Below are 23,690 nucleotides of genomic sequence, written 5' to 3' on the forward strand. Positions count from 1 at the left end.
CAAAACATTGAATCTGAAAATGGCTTTGTTTTATTTTGTAAGTTTATGCAATTGCACCATCCTGGTCAGTTCTACAAAGTTCCAAGAAGAACTTGGCTAACAACTCCTTTTATTATGTGCAAACCAAAATAATCCTTTCTCTAACCTCAAGTTGTTAATAGTTGGGGGAAAATAATGGAAAATACATATTTTATGCAGGTAAGTAAGCAGATGTAATCTTCACATCCAAATCTACATGTTGGGTGTTACATTTTTGACGTGAGTAGAGCTTTAAGAAATGAAGATCTACTAAAAAAATAGTCATATTCAGTGTAGTATCAGAGAACTCTCAGTCAAAACATACTTAAAAGATTATTTTTGCCCTCAACGAATTAACACAAGTGTTTCTGTTGCTCTAGTCTAGGATCCATTTACACATTACATTGTTCTCTAAGCTAGAACCAAAATCTTGTAACTCACAGGACGATGAGGTTGGCTGCCCTTGAGTGCTCTTGTAAGAGTTCATTCAGACGGACTTGGCGGTAACTCTGAAACAAAACAGGAAAAGAAGAAAAAAAAAATGGTTAGGTCAGTGACTCTCAGTTCTGGTGCCTTGTGCATGGCTACAGTACCCATTGCTTTCTGCTGTGGCTTTGGCACCATGGAAAGCCAGGTCTGCTCTGTGGTCCAGAGTGATTAAGATGTCAAAATATGAGGCTAAGCCATGCTTCTTGATTAGTGTAGTTATGTGGGGGCAGAGTTGTTCACCACTGTGTAAGATTTCCTGGGAATGGGAATTATTTTTGTACTGATGCAGTACCAGAGCTGGCTCAGACGTAGTTTTTAAGTATTTCTTTGGCCATGGGGTGTAGGAACTAGACAGAGACTCTTTTGTGCTATTGTTTGACAGTAGTTAATGTATTAATTCATCTAAGTGTCCAGCCACCATGCTGACAGAGCTGAAAGTCAGTGTGTAAATGAGCATCTTGCCAGAAATTCACCTCTTAAACAAAAGACCAGGAGTTTGGAGTAAGACTTAGCTGCTTTATATATTATGTATGTGTATGGACTTATACAGATCACATAAATGGCTGTTACTTTGACATTCAGCCAAGATTACTTTATGGTCAGGCTCAGACCCTCGGAGTTTTTTAACTTAACACAAGTCATAAGGAGCAAGAGACCAGGGCAAGTTTGTGTACAGTGAGACTGCAGCATGGGAGATAGACGTATCTTAACTGGTCTTATAAATTGTTCTCTTTCCCTGGAGAAGGTAAAAAGCTGGTTTTTCTCCACCCAGACCTTAAATTTGCCTTCTCTACAGAAATTTTGCTGTTCTTTTACATGTGTTATATAGGTAAGAATCTTTGTAATTTAGCCAGTGGTTATCTCATGAGAGTAATCCTATAACATCACCCTTTATCTGTGCTTTGGGGCTTTTTCTCTTGAATTTTAAATGTGTTCTAATGTCCTCCATAAAATTCCCAGAACTGCCTTATTTCTGAAGGTAAGGGGCACATCTTTCCAGGTGTGTAAGCTGAACTTTTTGTTGCTGTTCTTATTTTATAGAGAGATTTTGCATTTTCATATTGCTGACTGCTTTCAACCTATGGGTTTTTTCCTGGTTCCTTAGTGACCGAGACAAGGCCAGGTTTAATCATGTATTTTTTTTCCCCTGTTGTAATCCTTAATGGTTCTGCACACAAGTGTGTCTATCGGGGGTTATATTCCTGATGTCTTTTATACTGAGATGTTCTAAGGGCTCTGACTCCCAAGTTTTGATGATTTATGCTGAGAGTACTTTAAAAGGTTTCTGCCCACAGCAGACTACCATAGCTTTATTCTGGTTATCAAATCTATGAAAAGGGTAATACAGTGAGCAGTCAGTCAGCTTCCCAGCTGCTGCAGTCAGTAGTATAGTGTGTTATCTTAAATCACCATTGATTTCAGCTTATGTTAATATGTCAGGCTGTGACCTGTAGCAGCTCTGAGCTCAGGCTCACAATCCTTGCTCCACTGAGGAAGTTAACGAGCACCATAAAGTGGAGATAACTAAACTCTCAGTGCACTCAGGTTAATCCGACAGGAACCATAAATAAAACTGCTAGATTAATTCTCTGTGAGTTACAGGAGAACTTGTCTCTTAAAGGTGGAAGAGTTTACAGTATCCTTTTGACATCAGCCTGATGAAGCCCTGCCATTCATTACTAAAAAGGCACGTTCCAACAAAATTAAAAGAGCAGCCCAGGCTTGAATTCACCCAATGGGTCAGCCAAAATCAGCCTTAGAGTGCCTCTGAACTGCGGGAGAGCTCCTGCGTTGAGGGCAGGTTTAGTCTTCACTCTGCCATTGAGGTAAGAATCCATGTTAAATCTCACCTTTGGAAAAATTCCTAGAGGCAGTGGTAGGGTCTGGATTCAGTTCTAAATGTCCTAAAGTAGCAAATGTTTGGAATTACACTCTTTAAGACATTCAAGCTCTAGAACAGTGGAGCAATTTAATAAACATGTCGGCAGATGTTATTAGCTCGAGCATAGCACAGTATTGTTTGGCTTCTGGTTCAGAGGTGGCTTTTTGCTGGCTGGCTCTGATGTGGGCAGAGCTTCTCATCAGCCTGGAAAATACTGTGTAAACATGCCAAGGTCTTACAGAGTGCTGAATAATGCAATCATAACACACCTCCAGAGTGTTTACAATATAAATCCGATTTGTAAATATCAAGTACAGGTTTGTGCGTGTCGTGTTCCTAATTCTGTACCTGGTATTTCACGTTTTCTTACTAATCGCTTCAAACATCTGGAGTGTAAGAAAAGGTACAGATGTAAAAAGGTAGGCAAGGCTTTACCTTCTCCTTGAATGCTTCCAGCTCTGCATCTGTAATTTTCCATGGAGTCTCTCGCTTTAATTTCTCAGCAGTTGTTATATCTTTGCAGCTTTCATGAAGGCGATACGGTTCAATCATCTCTTCAAAGAATTTCCAGCTGAAACAGGAATTACAAAGGAAGCCTTGCTGCAGGGTATGAACTCACTAACTTATTTCAGACATTGTGTATGGCAGGCCTCGCTGACAATAATTATAGCAGAAAAATATGCAAAATCTTTTAACTATTCTTTGCTACATTGTGCCCTAAGTTATATCTGTGCCACTTCAGTATGTTGGGGTTATTTGAGGATAATTAAAAGGTTATTTGAGGATAATTAAACACTGCATTTGGCCTATTGTAGTTACAGAGATTTTTCTGCATTTTCCTCAAATGGTAGCAAAAATACTGAAATGAGTTCTACAGTAAGTCCAAACTGCAGAATACTGGTACTCATGTCAACAAGTGTGGGTCTCCTCATAAATACTGAGCTTTTATTATCGTTTTAGCATTAGTTGACTGATACATATCACCTGTTTCTCCATTTCAGTAAAACTGTACCTCCTGTGGCAAGGGGCTAAAGAAGATGCTGTAGGTTGCTATATGGAGGCTCAGATTTGTGTTAATTTCCTCACTTCTCCACAGATTTTCTCACTAAATTTCAATTTGTTTCTTGAAGCTTTTGACTGTCATCATCCAGAGAAGCTTGTCATCCTTCTGTACTTCCCTTCTTGCCCCTTTGTTTAAAGTTTATATTGTCCCACAGAGACTTCAGGGACTTTCTTTCATATTATTGTAAATCTATTTCCATGTGCACTTTATGCTGACAGATCTCACTGTGAATTGAAAGAGGAGGCTGGGCACAGGCTGGACTTGCTGTGTGGCCAGGAAGTCAAGAGATGGGTTAAAGGCTGTGACATGCAGCATTTAATGCTGCTGCTGCTAAGTTGCCAGAGACTTTGTCAACAGCCTAAGTATATCTGTTTTGGTATGTAAAATAGTGATAATCCCCTTATTATGAGTGAAATAAATGGGATGCCAGCTGGGAGAGAGATGCAGTGGTCTAGCAAGTGTCTGGCACGATATTTGCTTGTTCTGTTCAAATAGTACTGATGCAGCAAATATGTTTATTTGTTAATACCAGATACAGACTCTTTTTGATAGCTTTTATTTATGTAGAATCACTGAATGGTACTAGAAAAAAGAGAAGTATTCTGCACAGTTCTTTATATATTTAAAAATATTAACTGATAGATGGAGGGCACTAATAAGTGACTTTAGGTATCTAGCACCTACTTTTGACTACATAAAGCAGAAGAAATGGGTGATTTCTATAATGACATGTTTTCTAAAACAAGGGCATAAAGACTGTATTTTTTTATTTAGCTAATATAGTTGGAGGTGGAGCTTCCTGAGCTCTGTTCTACCAACTTCCTAACCTCTGCTTGACAGCATTTATTCTGTAGGTAAGTTAATTTTTGCAAGCATTGAACCTTCATTATATTTCAGTGATAGGGGAGTATTATAATAATGTCCTTATAGGAAAGGAGAAGCATGCTCGTGTTTGGCCAGAAAAATATTGAGTTTAGGAATTCATGGTAAAACCCAGAAGGCTGAGTTGGCAAAGATGGTGAGTTTACAAGAGAACTGTGGCTGACTGAATGATACAGTGAAGGGAAGTCTGTTGCAACCTAAATAGATATGAAAAGCCATAATAAAATGCCTGTTATATTTGTTGGCTCATGAGTGTGGTGTTTAATTAGTCTGTATGAAAATTAAGTCTTATGAAATCATAAAGAAAAAGGCTGCCTCTAGTTTTGACTTTTTAGGTTGTGGTTCTGTTTGTTTCTCCTGCTCAAGGTACTTTAGAAAATGATTGTAATAAATTGTCAGTATTATTCTTTGTGGATTGTTCTGTTTTTTTCAAATGCTCAACATAAAAGAAACAAGCTTCTGATAAAGGCCAGCTGCTAAGTAATGGGTTTGGGTAATGTTTCTTACCTCTCTTTGCCTGGCTTTATATTGATATCACAAATGATATTAATATCAGCAAATTTTATTCTGAATTTGCTTAGAAGTGAAGCCATCCTAAAAACAAAAGAGAGAACATTTTATCTCAAAAGAGAAAACTGTATTTGAGTGTTTTGCATCAAAGAGCAGTCATAAATGAGTTAAGATATCAAATGCATTTGTCTCATTATCTGTAACTATATGACAAATTATTTTAAATGCCTTAGTGTTTCAGTTTCCAGTTACAGAGCTGGATTGATGTGATTGCTGTAGTATAATTCATTTAACTGGCAATCGATGAAAATCACAAAAAAATTAATAGAGGGAATGGTGTTTACATTTTGGGAAAAAATGGTGCTTCAAGTGTTTGCAAAGCTTTGAATTATAAAGGAAAAATACTCAAAATGTGGGAGGACAGAATTCTCCAACACTTGCAGAGGGCTTCTGTTCTCTTATCAGAATTCTATGCATGGAGTATGTACAGCACTGGTATGTGTTGGTGAAAATTGGGTCTGGAAGGTTGATGTGCAATACTCAACAAATCTTTTTCATTTATGAATTTGTATTGATCTATTCATATGTTGTCTTTACGTATTGTCATCAAACTAAATAGTTTGCTTTTGTGCCCCAGTTGGTAGGAGGAATAGTTTATAGCTTTGTATGTGTTTGTGCTCAGGGTAGAGAGGTTTAGTTATGTCAGTTTTGCCTTTGGTTGAAGCACAGTAGGGAACTTGTATTCCCTCCTCTCCTTTCTTTGAGGGGGGGGAGGCTTTTCTTGTTTGGTTTATTTGTTTGCTTTTGTATGTAAGCTTTGGAATTTGAAAAGGTCAGAAAGTTCCTAGGAGCAAACGTTGATAAGCTTCTATGACCTGAGAGTTTACTTGTTTTTTTTATAGAAGAACAATATACTGCTTATACAAATTTTGGTGTCCCTTGGGGCAATCCTTGTTTTGAACATCAAAAAGAACAGTCTTAGCTTCTATGGAAAGGTTTTAATATTTGGGGAATTTCATGTTAGCAAGAGTCCAGATAAATTTAATTTAGACCTCACTGCTCCCCACACTCACCCCACTATTTCTGAATTGGAAATACAATGGATGAAACTGTAGTTGGATGTCATTGTGTCAAATGTACCTATGGAATGGAATAGTCACCTGGCCTCCAGATTTGTCTCTTTGAAGGCTTCTGTGTGTGGTGGGTAGCATATGGTGTTGAGGAAAGCTAGTATTTAGGTAGAAATGCATACACTTTCGTGTTTTTGGAGACAAACAGGGTTTTTGTCAGTTGTACTGACTGCTGTTCACTCTGGCTTATGTAGGACAAGCAGTGTATACAGGTGCCAGAACTGCCTCTGTGAAGATCTGTCATGTTTTGACAAATCCCAGTGGATGTCAAAACCTCCTAATGTCTCTCGAACTCTGGTGACTTGAGTTCCTAGATCTATGAACCAGTTTAGTCCTGAACAGTCGAGTGTGGGCAGGCTGTGGGCAGGGAGCTGAGAACGCTTCCCTGCAGGTGCTTGAGCAGCTGCAAAGCTTTTTTTACCCACTGATAAGAATAGCCTGTACAAACACTTGTGAATCTCTTCTACAGAAATATGTTAACTTTAGGGTAATCCTTCCAACTGTCAGAACAACAGTGGAGTAAAGTTTGCTTTAAGTGAAAGCAAAAGCTTAAGGGAGCATCCCTGTGGCAGCTGCCTTTGAGATAACTGCGTCATAGTTGTAGTGATCCTGGCTAAATTCTAACTCCTGTCCTTGCACCCATCACTCTTGTTTTCCACTGGAATTTTGTTCGGATATGTTGGTTTTTAACTCAGTACATGGTGCTGTTGCTCTTCATTAAGCAGTCACTGACTTCCATCCCAAACTGGGCTGCTTCCACCAGTGGTGAAGTGGCTGTATCTCTAGTGTGCAAAGTGCTTTGGAAGGAAAGGTCATCATACAGCGATGGTGAAAATAAGTTTATATTAGTACCTTTCATTTGCTTGGATATGAATGATGATGATGAAATCTAGGCTTTCTTTAAAAAGCTAAGTCAAATCAACTTGGTCTTAAAGTTCATTAACTTGCTCTTTAACTTCTTTACATTTTACCATGGTTAATCACATTTATGTGAGCTATCTGTCTATGGTATTTGCATATGAGAAACTTCATGTGCAATTTCACTTATTATTAACTGGACAATCTCATGTAAATCCCATAAAACTAATTATATTCTCATTATAGAGTGCAGACCACTGCTCTAGAGAAGGGAATATGAGCTATTAATGGGAAAAATTGCTGGATGTGAGTTTCCTTTGGTAATTACCATTTACACTGAGCCTTGAGGGCTGTGCCATAAGCTCAGCACCTTTCTATCAAGTACATAATTTTTTTTCATGCTGTGCACAGCACAACAAACCAGTTGTGCTGAGAAATTCCCAGCTTCCTGCTGTATATGCATTATGTTCATCATCAAATCAAACTCTCTAAATGGTAAAATATAGTTATATTTACACTAGTTTTTCTTCTTCAATCCTATTGACTTTTCCTCCAGTGAAGATCCTTAGTTTGCAATTTCTCCACTTCTTCCTGATAGTTAGAATGTAAGGAATTAGGATTGTTAGACCTGGAAGAACACAGGAAATTGCAGGAAAATCGTATTAGTGCATTGTATGATAAAAATTCCTTCCTTCACTTTGGCAGTGTTGGGCATAGGTTATTCATAAAACATTTAAGGCAGACAGAAAATTGACTGTGTAATCTTAAAACATTTTTGTGCAAGTTGCCAAGTCTGTTTTTGTATTTGGTAACAAAAATATCTCTTCCTGCAGTTCTTACTCCAGTTCCTTACCTCCATCGTCGAACAGCCACCAAATGTCAATTGAACCTTTCCCTTGCTTCTTTTTAAATTGAGTGCTGGCTTCTAGCAGCTTCTGATTGAATTCACCCACATGCATTGACTGCATTGTGTTAATGGTGCTGTCTGTAATGAGAAGGAAAATACATGAGAGGATTCCCGACAAGTGAGGCAACAAGTAGCTTTAGGGAGCCAAGTGGAGAGAAAGCTTTAGGAAAATGAACTGTTTCTGGGAATTTCTATACTTTAAATCCGAAAAAAAATTACAGTGTAAATGCTTGTGGACTTCTAATGCACCAACACACACAGAAACCAAAGCTCGTGTAACACATTCTTGCTAGACTGTAGCATCTTGAGAAGGGTTACCTGATTATTTGTTTTCTGGGTCTTTGTAGTTAACCCAAAGTTCACAGGGGCCTTGAAAAACAATTGGGAAACATCTGAGAGATTTTAGAAGGAAATGGCATCGTTTTGCATCACTTACAAGCTCAGCTGTCTTGTAAAATACAGAGCTCCCTGAAATGCACAATAATGGTGGAGAAAGAGAGCTAACGAGGTACAGCAAGAGCACAGGTGAAGCTAAGACTGAAAGGCAGAAAACAGAAGTATGTATGGCAACTTCCTTGTGCTTGAGAGGATTGTTGTTAATTGAAAATAAACTTTGATTCTTGCTGTTTGCTTGGTGGGCTTTAAAAGGTACAGTCTTGCCTATGTGCTAATAATATCTTCTCTCATTCCATCTTTTGAAGACTGCGGCTTTATTACTGCTTCTCTTTCAATGATTTCAAAGAGGCTGTGTTAGAGCAGTATTTTAAATGGAGCAGACAGGCTTCCTTAGAGGTTTTACTCTGATGTGCTAGGTTCTGAAAATACTTTGTTTGGGTTTCCTGTATTTCTAGAGTGTGGACAGGATAGTTCTAAAGCAGCTACTGGTTTTCCTCTACAATTCTAGCATCTGGGCTAGAAGATACAACAACTCTGGGTAAGATGAATGTATAAGTAAAATGGAGAGGCAGAGATATTTATTAATATCATCTATCTCATATATAGAGCCAAAGTGTGTGATATGTGTTTCCTTTATGCCTTTCTGAACTAAATTGAAAAGGGTAGTTGAAACAGGGGTGCACATTCTTGTGGTATTGTTATAAAAATATATTCTACTGAAGCCTGCAAAATGAACTGGAGTCTGCCAAGTAAAGAATAATGACATTTTATGTTTTCAGTCTGTAGATCTTCTTGATACCCATGGGAGCTGCATGCACAGCCAGATGTAATAGTCTCTGCAGGTGAAAATTCTGAAAACACTTGCCTGCATGCAGGCGTGGCTTCAGGTGGGTCATTATCATTGCAGCCCAGAAGCTGTGAAATGAGACCTTTAATTTTGGCTGTATTTCTGTATCATTTCACTATATCTGAAATGTAGTTTTGATTTCATTGCCTATACATTTATGTGTTAATTAGCTATTTCTCAGCATGTTGTATATGTGCTTTCAGTCCTTTTGCCACTTTCATTTGTGCGTTTTTAGGAAATTATGCTTAGGATATAGAAAAGTAGTGCTATTTTAACCTGTTTTTCATCTGGGTACTGGGTTTGTGTGTGTGTATGTTGGGGAAAGTGAGATTGCTTGTTCCCTGAATATTGCGCATATGTTCCTGTTTCCTTTAAAAAGGGAGGAAAAAAGGCTTCTGTTTAAAAACTGAAAACTTGCTATTAAAAAAACCCAACAAAACAAACCCCAACTTGTTCTGTATTCCTCAAACTTTAATTAACGCTTTAATTTAATAACCCTGTGCAATTTTTGACAAATGGAGTTTAACATAAGTTGAGCTGAGAAGCTCATCTAGCAAATGAGGGTGAAAATATAGTTGTCTTGCATGAGGTACCATGTCCCACCAGCAGAGGACTCTCACTCTGTTCTGCGTTGCATTGTTGTGGCCGCCAAGTCAGGTTTGCACAGAGTAGGTCCTGTTCCTTGGGCTTATAAGTTGCTCAGGAGTTTTTGCCTTGGGAGTCAAAGTCCCATTTGCATATTGGTGACAATCTGATGCACTGAAGGGTCAGGAAGACGTTGTCAGTTTGGAACTTACCCTTTTTTGTTTCATGTTTTGAGATATTGAGTGTCCTGGCTTTCCTGAAGAATCCACAGATGCCACTTTTTCCTTCTTCAAAATCATTTTCTTTAATGGTAGCTTCCAGTGCCAGTCTCTCCTGCTCCAGCTTCTCTAACTCCTCTGTATATTGGGAAAAGTAAGGGAACGGGTAACAAATAATTTTCTGTTTTAAATTAAATCACTGAAATAGTGGTGGTGATGTAATTGTTGTGGTACTTTGTACATAATGTAAAGCTGCTGGGAGGAAAAGCTATTTTAAAATGATTTTTCCTTGCAGAGCAATAGGGAGGAGGAAGCTGAATTCATTTCTGGAAGCTCTTACTTAGGGTGCCCCCACCTATAGCAGTGTTGTGTACTGAAGTGCTATTCAGCTGCTCTCAGATTTCCTCTTCCAAATCAAGTTCAATATTACTCTATTTTTCGTTACGGCAGATGCTATTTATTGAGTCATGTTTGTGGATTTGGTTGGTTGGTTTCTTTCCCCAAGAACTTGAAAACACAGGAGGAAAGCTGTTTTTCTAAAGTGAGAAAGCTGAGGTATTGACTTCTATTGAACTTTGATACTTGGAAATATGTAAGGATTCTGAAGATACAATCAGTTTCTGTATTGAAATGTTTCTAATGTTTTAGGGTTGGGGTTTTTGGTGTGTTTTTTTTTTTCTTTTTTTGTCATTTGCTGCAAAGATGTAAGATTTAGCTGACTAATTCTGTAAATTCAGTAACATAAAAGAACGGTTTAATCTTAGCAACATTAGACTTCTGTTGAGCAAAAGGTATCATGTGTTACAGTGGAATATATGCATGTGAGACATTAATTAATATGATCCAGGCATTTGCCTGCAGTAAGCTTTTTTTTCATAAGGAAAGCTTGCATTTGAGTAATGCATGAACTAAGAGTGAGGTTAGTTCATTTGAGACACTGTGTTTTAAAGAAACTAAGCCCTTGCTAAACTAGGCACTGTTAGCTCTGTTGGCAATCTAATTTCTTTTACTTTAGCATCCATGACAGCCATGTGCTTCTGATTATTAGACATGGTGATGGTTACTCAAAACTAAAATTTCAGTTTCTCTATTAAACAGAATACTCTAACAAGTATAATAGAATACTGTCCCACCCCCCATAATCCTAATTCTTTCTAATTCATTTTGTCTTAATGCTTGGAGAACATTTGTTAATTTGCAAAGTTGGTATTCTGAGAAGTCAGTTTCTCAAATCAAGCAAAGAGACAGGCAGATCTCTTTCAGGTATCAACAAGGAGGAGAAAAAAAAAACATGGTTAGTTTGGATTTTTTTCCGTAAGTCCCTGTAGTTTTGCCCCATAGCTCTGCACACACAGCAAGCTGCCAGTCTGCTAGGTGAGTGTTCTTAAAGAAGTCTCTGGCGCCTTTTAATTCTAAGAGGTGATTTACTTTTGAGAGTTGCCTTATCCTGGAATCTGCCCTCTTTAACGGTGAGTTAGTTTGCTTATAATTAGCAAAGGCACTTACATCCTTTCTGCCTGTTCTCCCCAGCAGGTATGAGCGTGGTCTGTGTCTCTGGGAAACGGGGTAAACTGGAGGCAGGTTTGCAGCAGGCGGCAGCAAAGAGTCGCCAGTCTTTTTATGCTCGCCTGTGTTCCTGGTCTGCAGATTTTATCTATTTCATTTATAATACAAAACATTTATCTGCTGTGGAGGACAAGGGATGCTAGGAATAATGTGCAGGTTTGGGCGGTATCTGTCTGCTCAAGTGGCCAAACTTCTGAGAAGTGGGAAAATTATTGTACTGAAAACCTAGAGAATTGTTCTGATGGGTTTTTCCTATGGAGTCATGCTCTCCCCAGGGTACCTGAGGAACCAGTTACCAGTAACAATAACCCTGTGTCCTGAAAAAGAAAATCGAAGGCCACCATTGCATGTCACTCTTGGAAGCCCTTCATTTGGGTGCAGCTTCCTGCATGCTGTCTTTGTCCACGCAGATGGCGTGTCTCCCTGACTGGCTGTGGTGTGCTGGGAGGTTTTCCCTTTCCCCCTCAGATATGCACCACTAACCTAAGGAAGGATGAACAAAAAGGTGAAAATAGAACTGATGTTTTCTGTGGATTCCAAATTTTTGCATGGTGCGGAATTTTCTGGGTCTCAGCATTCCACAGATGTGGTACCAAAAGTGCAGCTTCCTGGTTCCCACTATTCTCAGAGGTCTTGGGTAGGCAGAGGGAGGAAGATGTGCCAGGAGCAGGAAGGAAACATGCCAGAGTGACTGGTTGCTGTGGCACAGCATGATTTTACTGCATTAGTCTCTGCCTTTGCTGGAAGTGCTTTGGGAATTGAGTTCTCTGTTGTGCAGAGCCCCTTACTGTGTGAAGCTTGGCCACCTTCTGTCACTGCCAGTGGTTCAGCAAGGATTTTGGGCAGGATTGAAACTGCAGAAGCAGCAACTGTGGAAGTTACGGATGTAGGAACTACTCCAGAAACCAGGCAGTGACTCTCAGAGTTTCGGTCAGATTCCTTCTTATGCTAAGCATGTAATCGGCGTAGATGTTCAGCTGCTGAGTCACGACATACCTTGAACCTGGAGGACCTGGGATATATCAAATCCTTGGCTAATTCTGACAATAATAATTCCAAGCTCGAAATCAAAGGCATCACTGAAAAGGAAGAAAAAGAAGAGTAAATATTCTTTAGCATTATGCATGTCAGCGAGGAAAGCTACTTTGGGCAGATCAGTCCCAGGGAGGTGTTATTGCCATGTATTAGGCCACTGTAGGTAAAATTGCGGAAGGAACTGCCTAAGCTTAAGTACTATCAACTTTCTTCCCTTACTTAAAAGAAGGGTATCATTGGGCATGGGAACAGGTAGGCTATTGCTGAAATGGGTCTTTCTGACAATGCTTTTTAGGATCTAGGTTGCCACTGGATAATTTTTTTCTCTTTTCTCAGAGGACATAACAAAGCTGGGCTGGGTTTAGTTATTCTTTCACTCAATGCAGCTTTACGGCTGAATTTTGAGGAAGAATCCACGAGAAGCCTGTTTCTAACTGACTGTTTCCTAGCTAAATCCCATCCCACAGAGCCTGCTGAGCCATAGGCACACGTGAGATTTGAAGCAAGGCTCTTCTTCTGTCTCCTAGGCTTAAAAGAAGAATTCCACGATGTTCTCTTATTCCCTGAGAGAATGTATGTACATTATGGGTTGTTTTTCTCTGAGCTCCTGCTGACTAAAAATGAGAAAATGCAGTTCTGCAAAAGCACTGCTGACAGCAGTGCAGCTTCTTTATGTAGCATTGTCAAACCACACCATCTCTGACAGGGCCAGGTGTTTGCTAAGCAGGTCTCACTAGGTGTGTGAAGCCAAGAAGCCTTTTTTAATGGGCAGAAACCTCTGTTACAGAGCTAACATGTGAATCCAGATTTGTAGGTATTTGTTTACATTGTTTCTATACATCAAATTCTGTATGTGAATGCTATATTAATCTAGTCTAAGAGGAGTAAAAAAGGGACTTACTGTATAACACCCACATAGTTTTCAACTTGCGTAGCAGTGGCAGTTCTCCAGTCCTTCTTAAATCCAATCACCAAGGTATTTGGTTTCATTCTACCCAATCCTGAGGCCTAGCAATATTAAAACACTGCTTGAGAAGGTATACACACATGCATTTACTGTAAATGAAAAGTAATGGCAAAAGATAACTGAAGCAATGTTCTGGAGACACTTACAATGAGATTGCATTTCATGAATGTCCTTCATGCTCATACCCATGCACAAAGCAGAAAGATTAGCTCTAAATCATTCCAACTATAAATGATTTTAGATGACAGAAATGTAGTTTTGCTAAATTAGCATTCATTTGCATTTCTTCTGACATACTCTCATTAAAATGGTTCGATAACTTGGAATCAAGAGAGAGTTCAAGCACTGTTTGTATGCTCATTCTAACGTAATAGCATAAAGCTCTTATCAGATTTGGAATACTCAATAGATGAACTGGGTCTGAAATCCCTTAAAACACTTCATGTATGAAGATAGGCTGAGGAAGTTGGGGCTGTTCAGCCTGGAGAAGAGAAGGCTGCGTGGAGACCTCATAGCAGCCTTCCAGTACCTGAAGGGGGCCTATAGGGATGCTGGGGAGGGTCTCTTCGTCAGGGACTGTAGTGACAGGACAAGGGGTAACGGGTTAAAACTTAAACAGGGGAAGTTTAGATTGGATATAAGGAGGAAACTCTTTCCTGTTAGGGTGGTGAGGCACTGGAATGGGCTGCCCAGGGGGGTTGTGAGTGCTCCATCCCTGGCAGTGTTCAAAGCCAGGTTGGATGAAGCCTTGTGTGGGATGGTTTAGTGTGAGGTGTCCCTGCCCATGGCAGGGGGGTTGGAACTAGATGATCTTGAGGTCCTTTCCAACCCTAACTATTCTATGATTCTGTATATGCAGAGAAGGCATATCCTTTTAAACATATAATGTTGGGTTTTTTTTGCCTTGAACTTAGGAAGTGTTGCTGTTCTGTTTGCTGTATTCTTTCCAAAAGATTATTCAAAATTAGCTGAGCATGCTTTACAGGTTAAGTTTATAATCAGGAAGAACAAATGGTTTGTCAAGACATTAGATTACCTCAAAAACTGGGCCTGGATGCTTAAACCTGAACAAGTAAGGGTTGTCAGATCTAGATTCAGCTAACCTAATTTTTACAAAAATCTAAATACTCAACATATTGGGAACCTTCAGGAGGAGAGTCACAAATACACCAGCTTGTCAAGTTGTTATACTTGCCAATTTTTACTACTAGCAAAAAGAAAATAGGTAAAAACTGTTGGAACCTTGTTGGTTTTGGGTGTTTTTTTTGAGTAGCACTGATATATCTGCACTATTTACGTTGAAATGAATAATTGGTTGGCAGAGCAGTGCAGATGTCGTTAAGTTACAATAATTATGATGTGGCTTTCCTCTGTTTGCTGGAAGGGAATTATCTGTGGTCCAGTAGTTCACTTCGGCAATAGTGTTCAAGTACTAATGGAAAGGAAGAGATCATCAGACTGTAACAGTTCTCAAAAACATCAGAAGGATCTCCTACTGAGAGAATGTATAAACCCAAGATGAAGTGTCCTTGTGAGGCTTTGATAGAACAAAGGGATCTTTATTAATGATATTGCATCTTGCTCAATTGTACTGTTCATTCAGCAAGTGTACAAAGAACCCTGGTAGGCTACCAGTGGGTGACTGTTGCCCAGAGTATTTTAGTCAATTCCCTACTGTCTCAGTTTGCACTGATGTCTTTTCAGCAGTGTATTTTGTGCAAAGGATGGGAATTTTCTCTACATTTTGCCTCAGTACCTGTATATTTAAATATTCATATATGTGAGAGAGGGAGATAGGAAATATGAAAACAGCGCCTCTGTGCCTTCATTAGGGCCATTTTAAATGGACTGTTGGAAATGATCTGCTGTGTTCTCAGAGTAATAGAAAAATATTGCAGAGTCTTTTATTTAGATGGCCTTTTCTCTGTTTGCAGAAAATGTATATTACATATTTTCAGTCTTCAATTAATGCAAAAATATTCTCAGACATTTTATATGCTGCATAATACCAAACAATCGACTTGATTTGAAGTGTATCAAGTGTTGGCTGCAAAGACATTTCAATGTTGCCCTGTAGCTGCCTCTCTCTCCTTTTTTTTTTTCTTTTTTTTTTTTTATAATAATGTTTTGTTCATTTAGGAGAGAATCATTCTACCTTGTCTCATACTTCCATAGCCTAGAATGAGACATCTTTATGAGATAACCTGTAGTATAATATACATGTACCCCAGAATGCCCTTTCTGTTTATAGCATTATTCACATACACGCAGGGCTTCTTAACAAGTAAACAGTAATGCTTTACATGAAGGGATGCTTTGATGTAACACTCATCTGTGTGTTCTGTAAACAAAAAGCTTACTTGAAGTAGACTTTTGACTCCATCTCTGAAGCTGTCAGCTGCCACTGCTGTATAAAAGGCTTTTCTTTTGTTCTTTGTGAGCCAAGCCTGCTTTTTTGCCATGCCACTGTTCATCTCCTTAACACACAGCTTGCGTGGTCCCTGCATGATACAATAAAATACGATTAAGAAGGCTTTGTATTATACATCACACAATGATTTTGAAGGAGTTACCTAGTCTGCTATGGGAGCAAATGAAGAGAGTCAGAAAAACACATTTCCAAAAAGGGTCCGCAGAGATTCAGCCCTTTGAAAAGAACTGTTCAGCTACCATAATTCACATTCTGTTCAAGAGGGCTGAGGCTGCTAATGCTACTTAAATATAGTGATTTTGACAGAAAGAAGGACTACTATGGATTGTAACATCTTAGAAAAATATCTAAGGTACAATGAAGCATCCTGGTGTGAATAAGGTCCTTCCCTGACTTGACTATGTAAACAAGTCTCAGCAGATCTAAATATATATGGTTATACTCCTTTCTGCTAATAGTAAGAGAAAAGGGTTGTTGCCATACAATTAAACATGCAAATGCCTTTGTCACCAGGTTCTTTCAGTGGTCATCTGATAATTTAATGAGACAAAAATCCAATGCATTCAGCTCTGGGGCCTCCAGGGTAAGGATGTAGACCTGTTGGAGTGAGTCCAGAGAAGGGCTATGAATATGATCAGGGGGCTAGAGCACCTCTCCTATGAACACAGTCTGAGAGAGCTGGGGTTGTGCAGTCGGGAGAAGAAAAGGCTCCAGGGAGACTTATTGTGGCCTTTCAATACCTTAACCATGGCTACAGGAAATCTGGAGAGGGACTTTTTACAAGGGCATGTAAGGATAGGACAAGGGGCGATGGCTTTAAACTAGAAGAGGGAGATTTAGATTAGCTTATCCTCTACTGTGAGGATAGCGAGACATTGGCACAGGGTGCCCAGAGAAGCTGTGGCTGCCCCATCCCTGGCAGTGTTCAAGGCCAGGCTGGACGGGGCTTGGAGCAACCTGGTCTAGAGGAAGGTGTCCCTGTCTGTGGCAGGGGGTTGGAACTGGATGAGCTTTAAAGTCCCTTCCAGCCCAAACTATTCTATGATCCTATACTTTCCAAACCCCAATGCTGCAAATCGGTGACAAAGCTGAAAATAAAAGCTTGGGTAACTGGACTCTTGCACTTTAATCCTTTAAGTTGTTTTTGTGTTTGGGGTTTTTCTGGTTTTTTTTTGGGGGGGGGGGGTTTGTAGTTGTTTTTTTTGGGTTGGGTTTTTAAAGCCTTGCTGTGTCCGTTTAAAAAACCCAAACCAATCTTTCCTTATAATGCTTTATTTTTTTTTTTCAAACCAGTTTTGGTCCATCTACTATGAACTCTGAAATACATCTCAATGAGGCGTTTGCCAGCCGATGGCTTTCTTGTCAAGACTTACAACAAAATTAATTCTTAATGCAAATCTCTTTCTTGGTCTGCGCTGCTGCCCATCAGCACCAGTGAGAACATTGTGTGCCAAGTGAGAGTGGAGTGTGTAATGGAGATCTGCAGCACCCACTGGTGCTGGATTTTCAGTTTTATATGAGTTGACCTTACCGTGTACACTTCACAGCAGATGCATAGCCCATTGTTCTTTGTGAAAGTATGTGTGATGTCTAGCAGAGCAGGCCTGATCATAGGAGCTCCTGTTAGTGCTATGCACTGGGGTCTGTTAGGAGGAAAAAAGAGGTAGTATTTACTTAGGTGATGTACTCATTCAGAATAAGCCATTCTACTGTTCACTGGAAATCTTACCTGAAGTTTTTCACGTGATCTTCCACCGTAGTTAATGCCAGAGCGCTGTCTAAGGCATTAACATAGTAAAGAGCCTGTGTAGAAGAGCCCCAATTTACATCTGCATATAGAAAGATAAAGAATACATATTAAACCATGGGCTTTTTCCCTGTACAAAGATCAGCAATCATGTTACGTGTGAGCCAAAGCAGGGTATGTTCTCTCATGCTTCATAGATACAGAACTATCATTTTGTGCTTCATAATAGAATAGGCTTTGCTTGTGTGATGCAAAAACAAACATGCAAATAAATAATTTCATGCTTTATGTAAAATTGGAGGGAATGTTCTTCCTCTGCTTAGAAACTGTTTTCTTCTCTGTTCCATTAACTTTGTATTGTTCGCCCTGTATAAAGTCATGTATTTTCTGTGGGATTTCAGGGAGGTCAGATTAGACCAGTAGGATGAACACTGCTAGGTCAAATTAGCTCTGTTCTATTAAGGTCTAAAATAGTTATTGAAAACCCATTTTGACATACACGTATTTTCTCATTACTGTGCAGTTGTTTGGTGGATGGAGACAGATAAGAAACAGCTTTCCATGCTTTGAGATCTATGTGAATGCAGCTCAAGTCCCATTATGCTAAGATACAAAGCTAATACTTAGTGCAAGTGAAGGTTTGTGTATAGGTCATCTTATCTAAGTGCTGAGCAAAAGTCACTGTCTAATAGAGCAGGAAATAGATAGCTTTCGTACAGTGTCTTTAGTGAATTTAACCAGGCTTTAAGCTGCTACTTTGCAGCAAGGACACTGGTAACATAGTAGGAAAGGGTAGATATCCTCAAATACTTTTGACAACTGTCTTGTCACAGGTGCGTTCTTGTACTGCTGATGATATTTACAGCAAGAGAACAATAGACCATCCCATTTGGTATGAGAGCACAGATAGTGCAGCAATATACACAGTAAAGAATAACACAAGCTCAGACCAGGTGTTGCTGTCCCAAGCTAGGTGCAATGAAAGCATATCTTTTGCTGGAAAACTTACCTCTTTTATTTGTATTATTATTGTTTCTACTGTAGAAGTAATTCAGATGGTTAGCACTGAAATCTGGACCTGGGTTAGTTTTGTCCTAGATGGATAACCACTCTTGTCTAATCTTGTACTAGTGTTGTACTGGCACACGGATTTCTGAGGACAGCTCCTGTGATCTGCTGAGCTACTAAACAGTTTTTTCCGATAGTAAAGTGTGCCCATCGTTCTTGATTTACTGGGGAATTGTAAGGAGGTGCTGGAGGATGATCAGTTCAGCTTGCATTTTTGTTGTAGAATGGGCAGCAGGTTTACATTTTGAGTGAGGGCCCCAGATAAGTCAGCTAAGAACACCGCAAAATTCAGGTGTGTGGATGGAAAAATATTATGAGTGATACTCCCAAACATAGGGAAGACATGGTAGGAATAAACCTGTATGCTGCAATGTTTACACAACCCCCTGAACCATGCTCAAAGTGTCTGCTAAACAGGCAAAATTCACCATGCTATCATCTTAATCTGTATTATATACGGTGGGATATAATGGGATATAAAGTAAGTATTGGAGAAAAAGTAATGTCTTATTCTGTAAGCAGAATTAATTTCTGTAAAATTCAGTCTGGCTGTATAATACATACACAAAACAATACTGATCTGTGCCCTTACCTGGTTTCTTGTATGTTACATAAATATATAGAAAGAGCTCAATGGCATAAGTGATGAGAGCTGCCCACCAGTTGATGACAAACATGACACCACAGCACAACAGGGCTCCAAAGAGTGACACCCACATGTTATAATATCTGAATGCAGGTCTCCAGCCTGTTTAAAGAGAATTGAGGAAATTGGAAGAGCATAAAATACATAGATCAAATGGTGATCCATTGATTCTTTTGCATATACAAACCCACATGCAATTTGTTCCTGGCTCTGTCAGAAGGGGTGGGAGTAATATGTACAAATTCTTGGGCACTGTATAAACAGATAATTTCAGGTGTTTGCTGATGTAGATTTCAATACATATGGAGTACTGGGTCTTACAAGGTTTTTACTACAAACCTTTTCCAACTGCATTGTCCAGCCTGGCTTTGAGTAGCCATTCTGGTTTTGTGTATTTTTTTTGCCAAATTAAAGCTCACTGGTTCAGAACTGAAAATAGATTTTCCTGTAACTGCAGGTAATTGGCTACTGTGTCCTTTTGATGCATATACATAAAACTTCTTAATGGGAGTTAACGCTGAGAGGAGAGTTTTATCCCAATACCATAAGTGCACCTGCCTTAAACTTGGAAATTGCCTGGCCTCACTGCAGAAAAATAAAATCATTTGCAATTGACTTTAAAAAGACATTATTCCTGCTGCTCTTCAGCTGCAGTACTGAATCCATCCCCTGCTAGCAATTAAAATGGTGAGGCGAGCAGTGAGCCTCCATGGGTTGCAGGTCTCTGCCAGGTGTTCTACAGAGCAGACTCTTTGGAGAAGGGAAAAAACACAGCAGAGGCAAGAAGAGGCTAAGCAACCCTATCTGGATCATCTTTGTAATGAGGGAATGGGAGGGTCCTGCTGTGAAGAAATTTGCTGTCCTGCAGCCTTGCAATTATGATAATCTATCACTGTGAATTGGCAGAAAATAACTGGAGGAAATGAGAAAAGAAAAATGGCTGCAGTTTTGTCTCAAATGTTAAGTAGTGGCAGAGTAGAGTCGGATGCACGCAGACGAAGTCTACAGAGGTAATTTTTACTCGGCTCCAAGGCTGTCTGGAGCAGATCTGCATTTGTTCAGCTGTGCAGGTAATTAGCAGAAGTGCTCATCTTTTCTGCCCTGTGAACAAATGGCACCGTGCAGATCTATAGGAAGGAAGCTGATGGAGGTGTTAATGTCACTACTGCAGTTTCTTCACACTGGAAGTCAAAAATGTATTCCTCGCTCCTTGAATTGAATAATTGATTCACAATGGCAGGAAATTGTCTTCCCTGTGTGCTAAAACCAGTGTTGCTCAGATGATTGACTTTAGTCCTGAAGGTGTCACCCCTTCCTTCATGAAGATAGAATCATAGAATCATAGACGATGAGAATTACTCTGCTGTGGTGATGCACAAGCCTGAAAGCCAGTATGTTCCTTTGCTGCACAAATGTGCTAGCCTTGAACATGACCTCATTGCACCTCACCTTACAATTTGCTACTAGCAACTGCAGAGCTTTGCTGATGCTTTTTGGTGGACCTGGTCTTGTTCTACGTGTTCCTTTCCAGACAGTCTCCTTTCTAATGCAATTACTGTTCTTATGAACCTTCCTGTAAATTTCACTGTAGATTTGGAGAAGGGCATATCAGGTCCCCACTATACCTTGCTTGCTTTATGTGGCTAGAGTTGGCATAGGTTTTTATCCACCCACATTGTGTGATAGTGAGGAGGTAAAAACACCCTGAGGAGGAACTTTGCTGCTGCAGTGGGATCCACCAAAGTCTTTTTCATTCTGTACAACTGTAAGGAATGGAAGGACTAGAGCTATTATTTTTTATCTTTAGAACATAAATAAAATCTCATCATATTCCATGAGAGCAGTAAAACCTCAGATCACACAGCTTAGGTATTTTACAGGGACTGCAGCTTTCTCTGACATAGAGTCAAAACCTTGCTGTGAAGCCAACTTCTAAATCACTGGTGAATGCAGACTCACTCACCTGGAGATTTTGCGTATGAGGCGTGAAAGCAGGAGAAATTAATCAAAGCATATGAAGCCAGGAAGAAATTGGAGATGATGGGAGCAATGGTATTCAGTTCAGCTGCAAGACAGACAGACACAAGTCAGACATAGGCACCAGTTCCCTAGACTGTAGATAGCTTTTTCCTGATGATGTATTAAATCTGTCAGATTTGGGGGCACTGTCAGAATTTGTCTTCCAGAAATAGCCTGAGTATTTTCCTGTGGTTCTAATGTAAAGCCACCTTGATATATTTTCATTCATATTGAGTAGTGTCTGCTGATGCTGATTTTAATAATATGATGTGCTATGCAAAGTTGTACTTGATACTCTGATTCTACAGACTGGCTCTTAATGATGTAGAGTTGGTGTAAATTTCAGAATTAATTCATTTTTAATTGAGAGGACAGATGCATTTTACAAAAGACACAGAGTTAAAATTTACTGTTTTGCCTTTTAAATGGTAATCTGAATTTTCTATACTAAACTTCCCATTTGCTTCGTGTCACACAGTTTGCATTCAAATCTTGGAAAAACTAATGTTAAAAATCCCCTAAATATGACAGCAGGGATTTTCTACCACCACTGCTGGCAAACTGGGATTTGCTTTGGGGCTGACTGTGTGGAAGGCTTGGCGGAGTAGGCTTCCTAATTAGCTCAGAATTACCATAGAGCTTTGTGCAGTACAAACTGGAAAACTATTTTCAAAGTTGGTGACTTTGCCTTATGTGATACAGTTCTAAGCGCTGCCCCTTCCAGCGAGTGAACGGGAATTGCACTTATTCTGCACCTTTGAAAATGAAGCTGTGGTGGTATTACTAGAAATGTTATTATACTCCCTGCTGTTTTGGGTTTTTTTTGGTCCTATTTAAGAATAATGGAATTGCTTCCAAGGCTTTGCGTGCACTTGGGCTTATGTCAGAGCTTACCTGACTGGAAATTTTTCCAGCGATATCTAACAATTGCATTAAATTATCAGTTAATACCATTTCAGAACATGAGATCGTAGTGGTTGTGTAACAATATACAGACCAATCAAAATGAATGCCATAGCGATCACGAAAGTGAGAACGTATCCTCTGATGGGCTCGTTGTTTTTTCCATATCCTTTGGCAAAGAAGTGGAGCCCTGTGTAGACGTTGTCCTTGCAAAGAGCCTGGTAGACAAACCAGAACTTAATTCTGTTAGGCAGTGCTTTCTTGCATCAGAAGTTGTTTGCTGTCTGAGAATGACAGTTTGCTAAGCTTTTGCTAAACAAAAATTAAGACTATCTTAGTGTTTCAAGTACATCTACTGCTATGGCATGTAAACATTCAAATAAGGTGATGTCTTGCTATATTATTGTATAGTGGGAAAACAGAATCACAGCCTTCCATATTTATTCAGTGCTTTAAAGAAAAGGTCAACTGAATAACTAAATAGAATCTAAATTGGGGGAAACTGAAGCATGAATCAGTGGTTTGGTGTAAGTTGTGCAGGTTATCTTTCTGTGCCATGCCCTCTGTTCCCATTCTGTCTGCATTGCTGCTGGCCACACAGCTTCTGGACAGCCTGTTTGAGCATATCTGCCAGCACCTGAACTTTATGGGCCTGAGGGCTCCTTCATATTGCTGGCACTCCTGTGCTTACAGGATGGTTTTCTGTAAGAAGATAGAAGTGGTCCTGAAAGTATCCTTGCGACTATCTATAACAAGCACGCATATATCCTGTAGCAAAGCTGAGCTCTGACCAAAGGAACATTATCACACTATGAAGGTGATAAGACTTGCCTATTTCTGTAGAAGAACATTCTACATACTGTTTTCCCTGCCTCTTCCTCCCAAGTCTGCAAGTGTTGTTTAAACATATATTGCATTTGGCACATAGACCTCAACTAAATTGTATGTCTTTGAAGTATAACAGAATAAAATTAAATGGATAATTTAATTTTACCTGGAAAACTTTGGGTGCACTGACAAGAGATGCTAGAGCTGATGACAGAGTAGCAGAAAAGATGCCAGCTGTGATGAGAGGACCAAAACCAGACACCATGCTCATAACCTTTAAGCAAAAAAAAAAAAAAAGAAAAGAGAGGATAATAGTGAGGCTTGCATTTGGATACACCTTTTGACCACAGACCCATTTCAGTACTCAGTTTCTACATGTCTCTGCTTTTCACAGTTCTAAATTCAATATGCTACAAATCAGCTGTGAAGTAGGGAAATACTATTATTCCTGTTTTAGTAAAAAGCAATGGAGGCATAGCCAAATTTTTGTACAAGTGTACAGCTGTCTGCTGGGGCAGATGAGTACTCTGAGATTTTCTCACCTCCTTTACTAACTGGTTGCTGTAAATAACAGCCTCTACTTGATGGGTAAACAGTCAGCTGGTAGCAAGAAGTGTAAATGGAAATGGCAGGAAAAAGCACCAAGGTATAAAATGTGGTTGGAGGCCCTTGCTTTGGTTTGGTGGAGTTTTTTT

At 39.5% G+C, this 23,690-nt stretch overlaps 1 protein-coding gene across 3 annotated transcripts in view; it reads right to left on the reverse strand.

The window, feature by feature from the left end:
- SLC12A1 (solute carrier family 12 member 1) overlaps positions 1-23,690 on the reverse strand; it is a 49,995-nt gene that overhangs the window by 1,856 nt on the left and 24,449 nt on the right. For all 3 annotated transcript variants that reach the window (XM_065688917.1, XM_065688916.1, XM_065688919.1), the window contains exons 12-26: positions 23,162-23,269; positions 22,262-22,385; positions 21,209-21,310; positions 19,192-19,347; positions 17,514-17,613; positions 17,316-17,427; positions 15,714-15,854; positions 13,288-13,394; positions 12,348-12,430; positions 9,780-9,923; positions 7,686-7,817; positions 7,349-7,460; positions 4,842-4,928; positions 2,825-2,960; positions 460-527 (exon numbers count right to left, since the gene is read on the reverse strand). In XM_065688917.1, coding sequence (XP_065544989.1) covers positions 460-527; positions 2,825-2,960; positions 4,842-4,928; positions 7,349-7,460; positions 7,686-7,817; positions 9,780-9,923; positions 12,348-12,430; positions 13,288-13,394; positions 15,714-15,854; positions 17,316-17,427; positions 17,514-17,613; positions 19,192-19,347; positions 21,209-21,310; positions 22,262-22,385; positions 23,162-23,269 — 1,712 coding nt within the window. The remainder of the gene's footprint in view (positions 1-459; positions 528-2,824; positions 2,961-4,841; positions 4,929-7,348; positions 7,461-7,685; positions 7,818-9,779; positions 9,924-12,347; positions 12,431-13,287; positions 13,395-15,713; positions 15,855-17,315; positions 17,428-17,513; positions 17,614-19,191; positions 19,348-21,208; positions 21,311-22,261; positions 22,386-23,161; positions 23,270-23,690) is intronic.

This window comes from Lathamus discolor, chromosome 8, assembly GCF_037157495.1.
Source record: "Lathamus discolor isolate bLatDis1 chromosome 8, bLatDis1.hap1, whole genome shotgun sequence".
Classification (NCBI taxonomy): domain Eukaryota; kingdom Metazoa; phylum Chordata; class Aves; order Psittaciformes; family Psittacidae; genus Lathamus; species Lathamus discolor.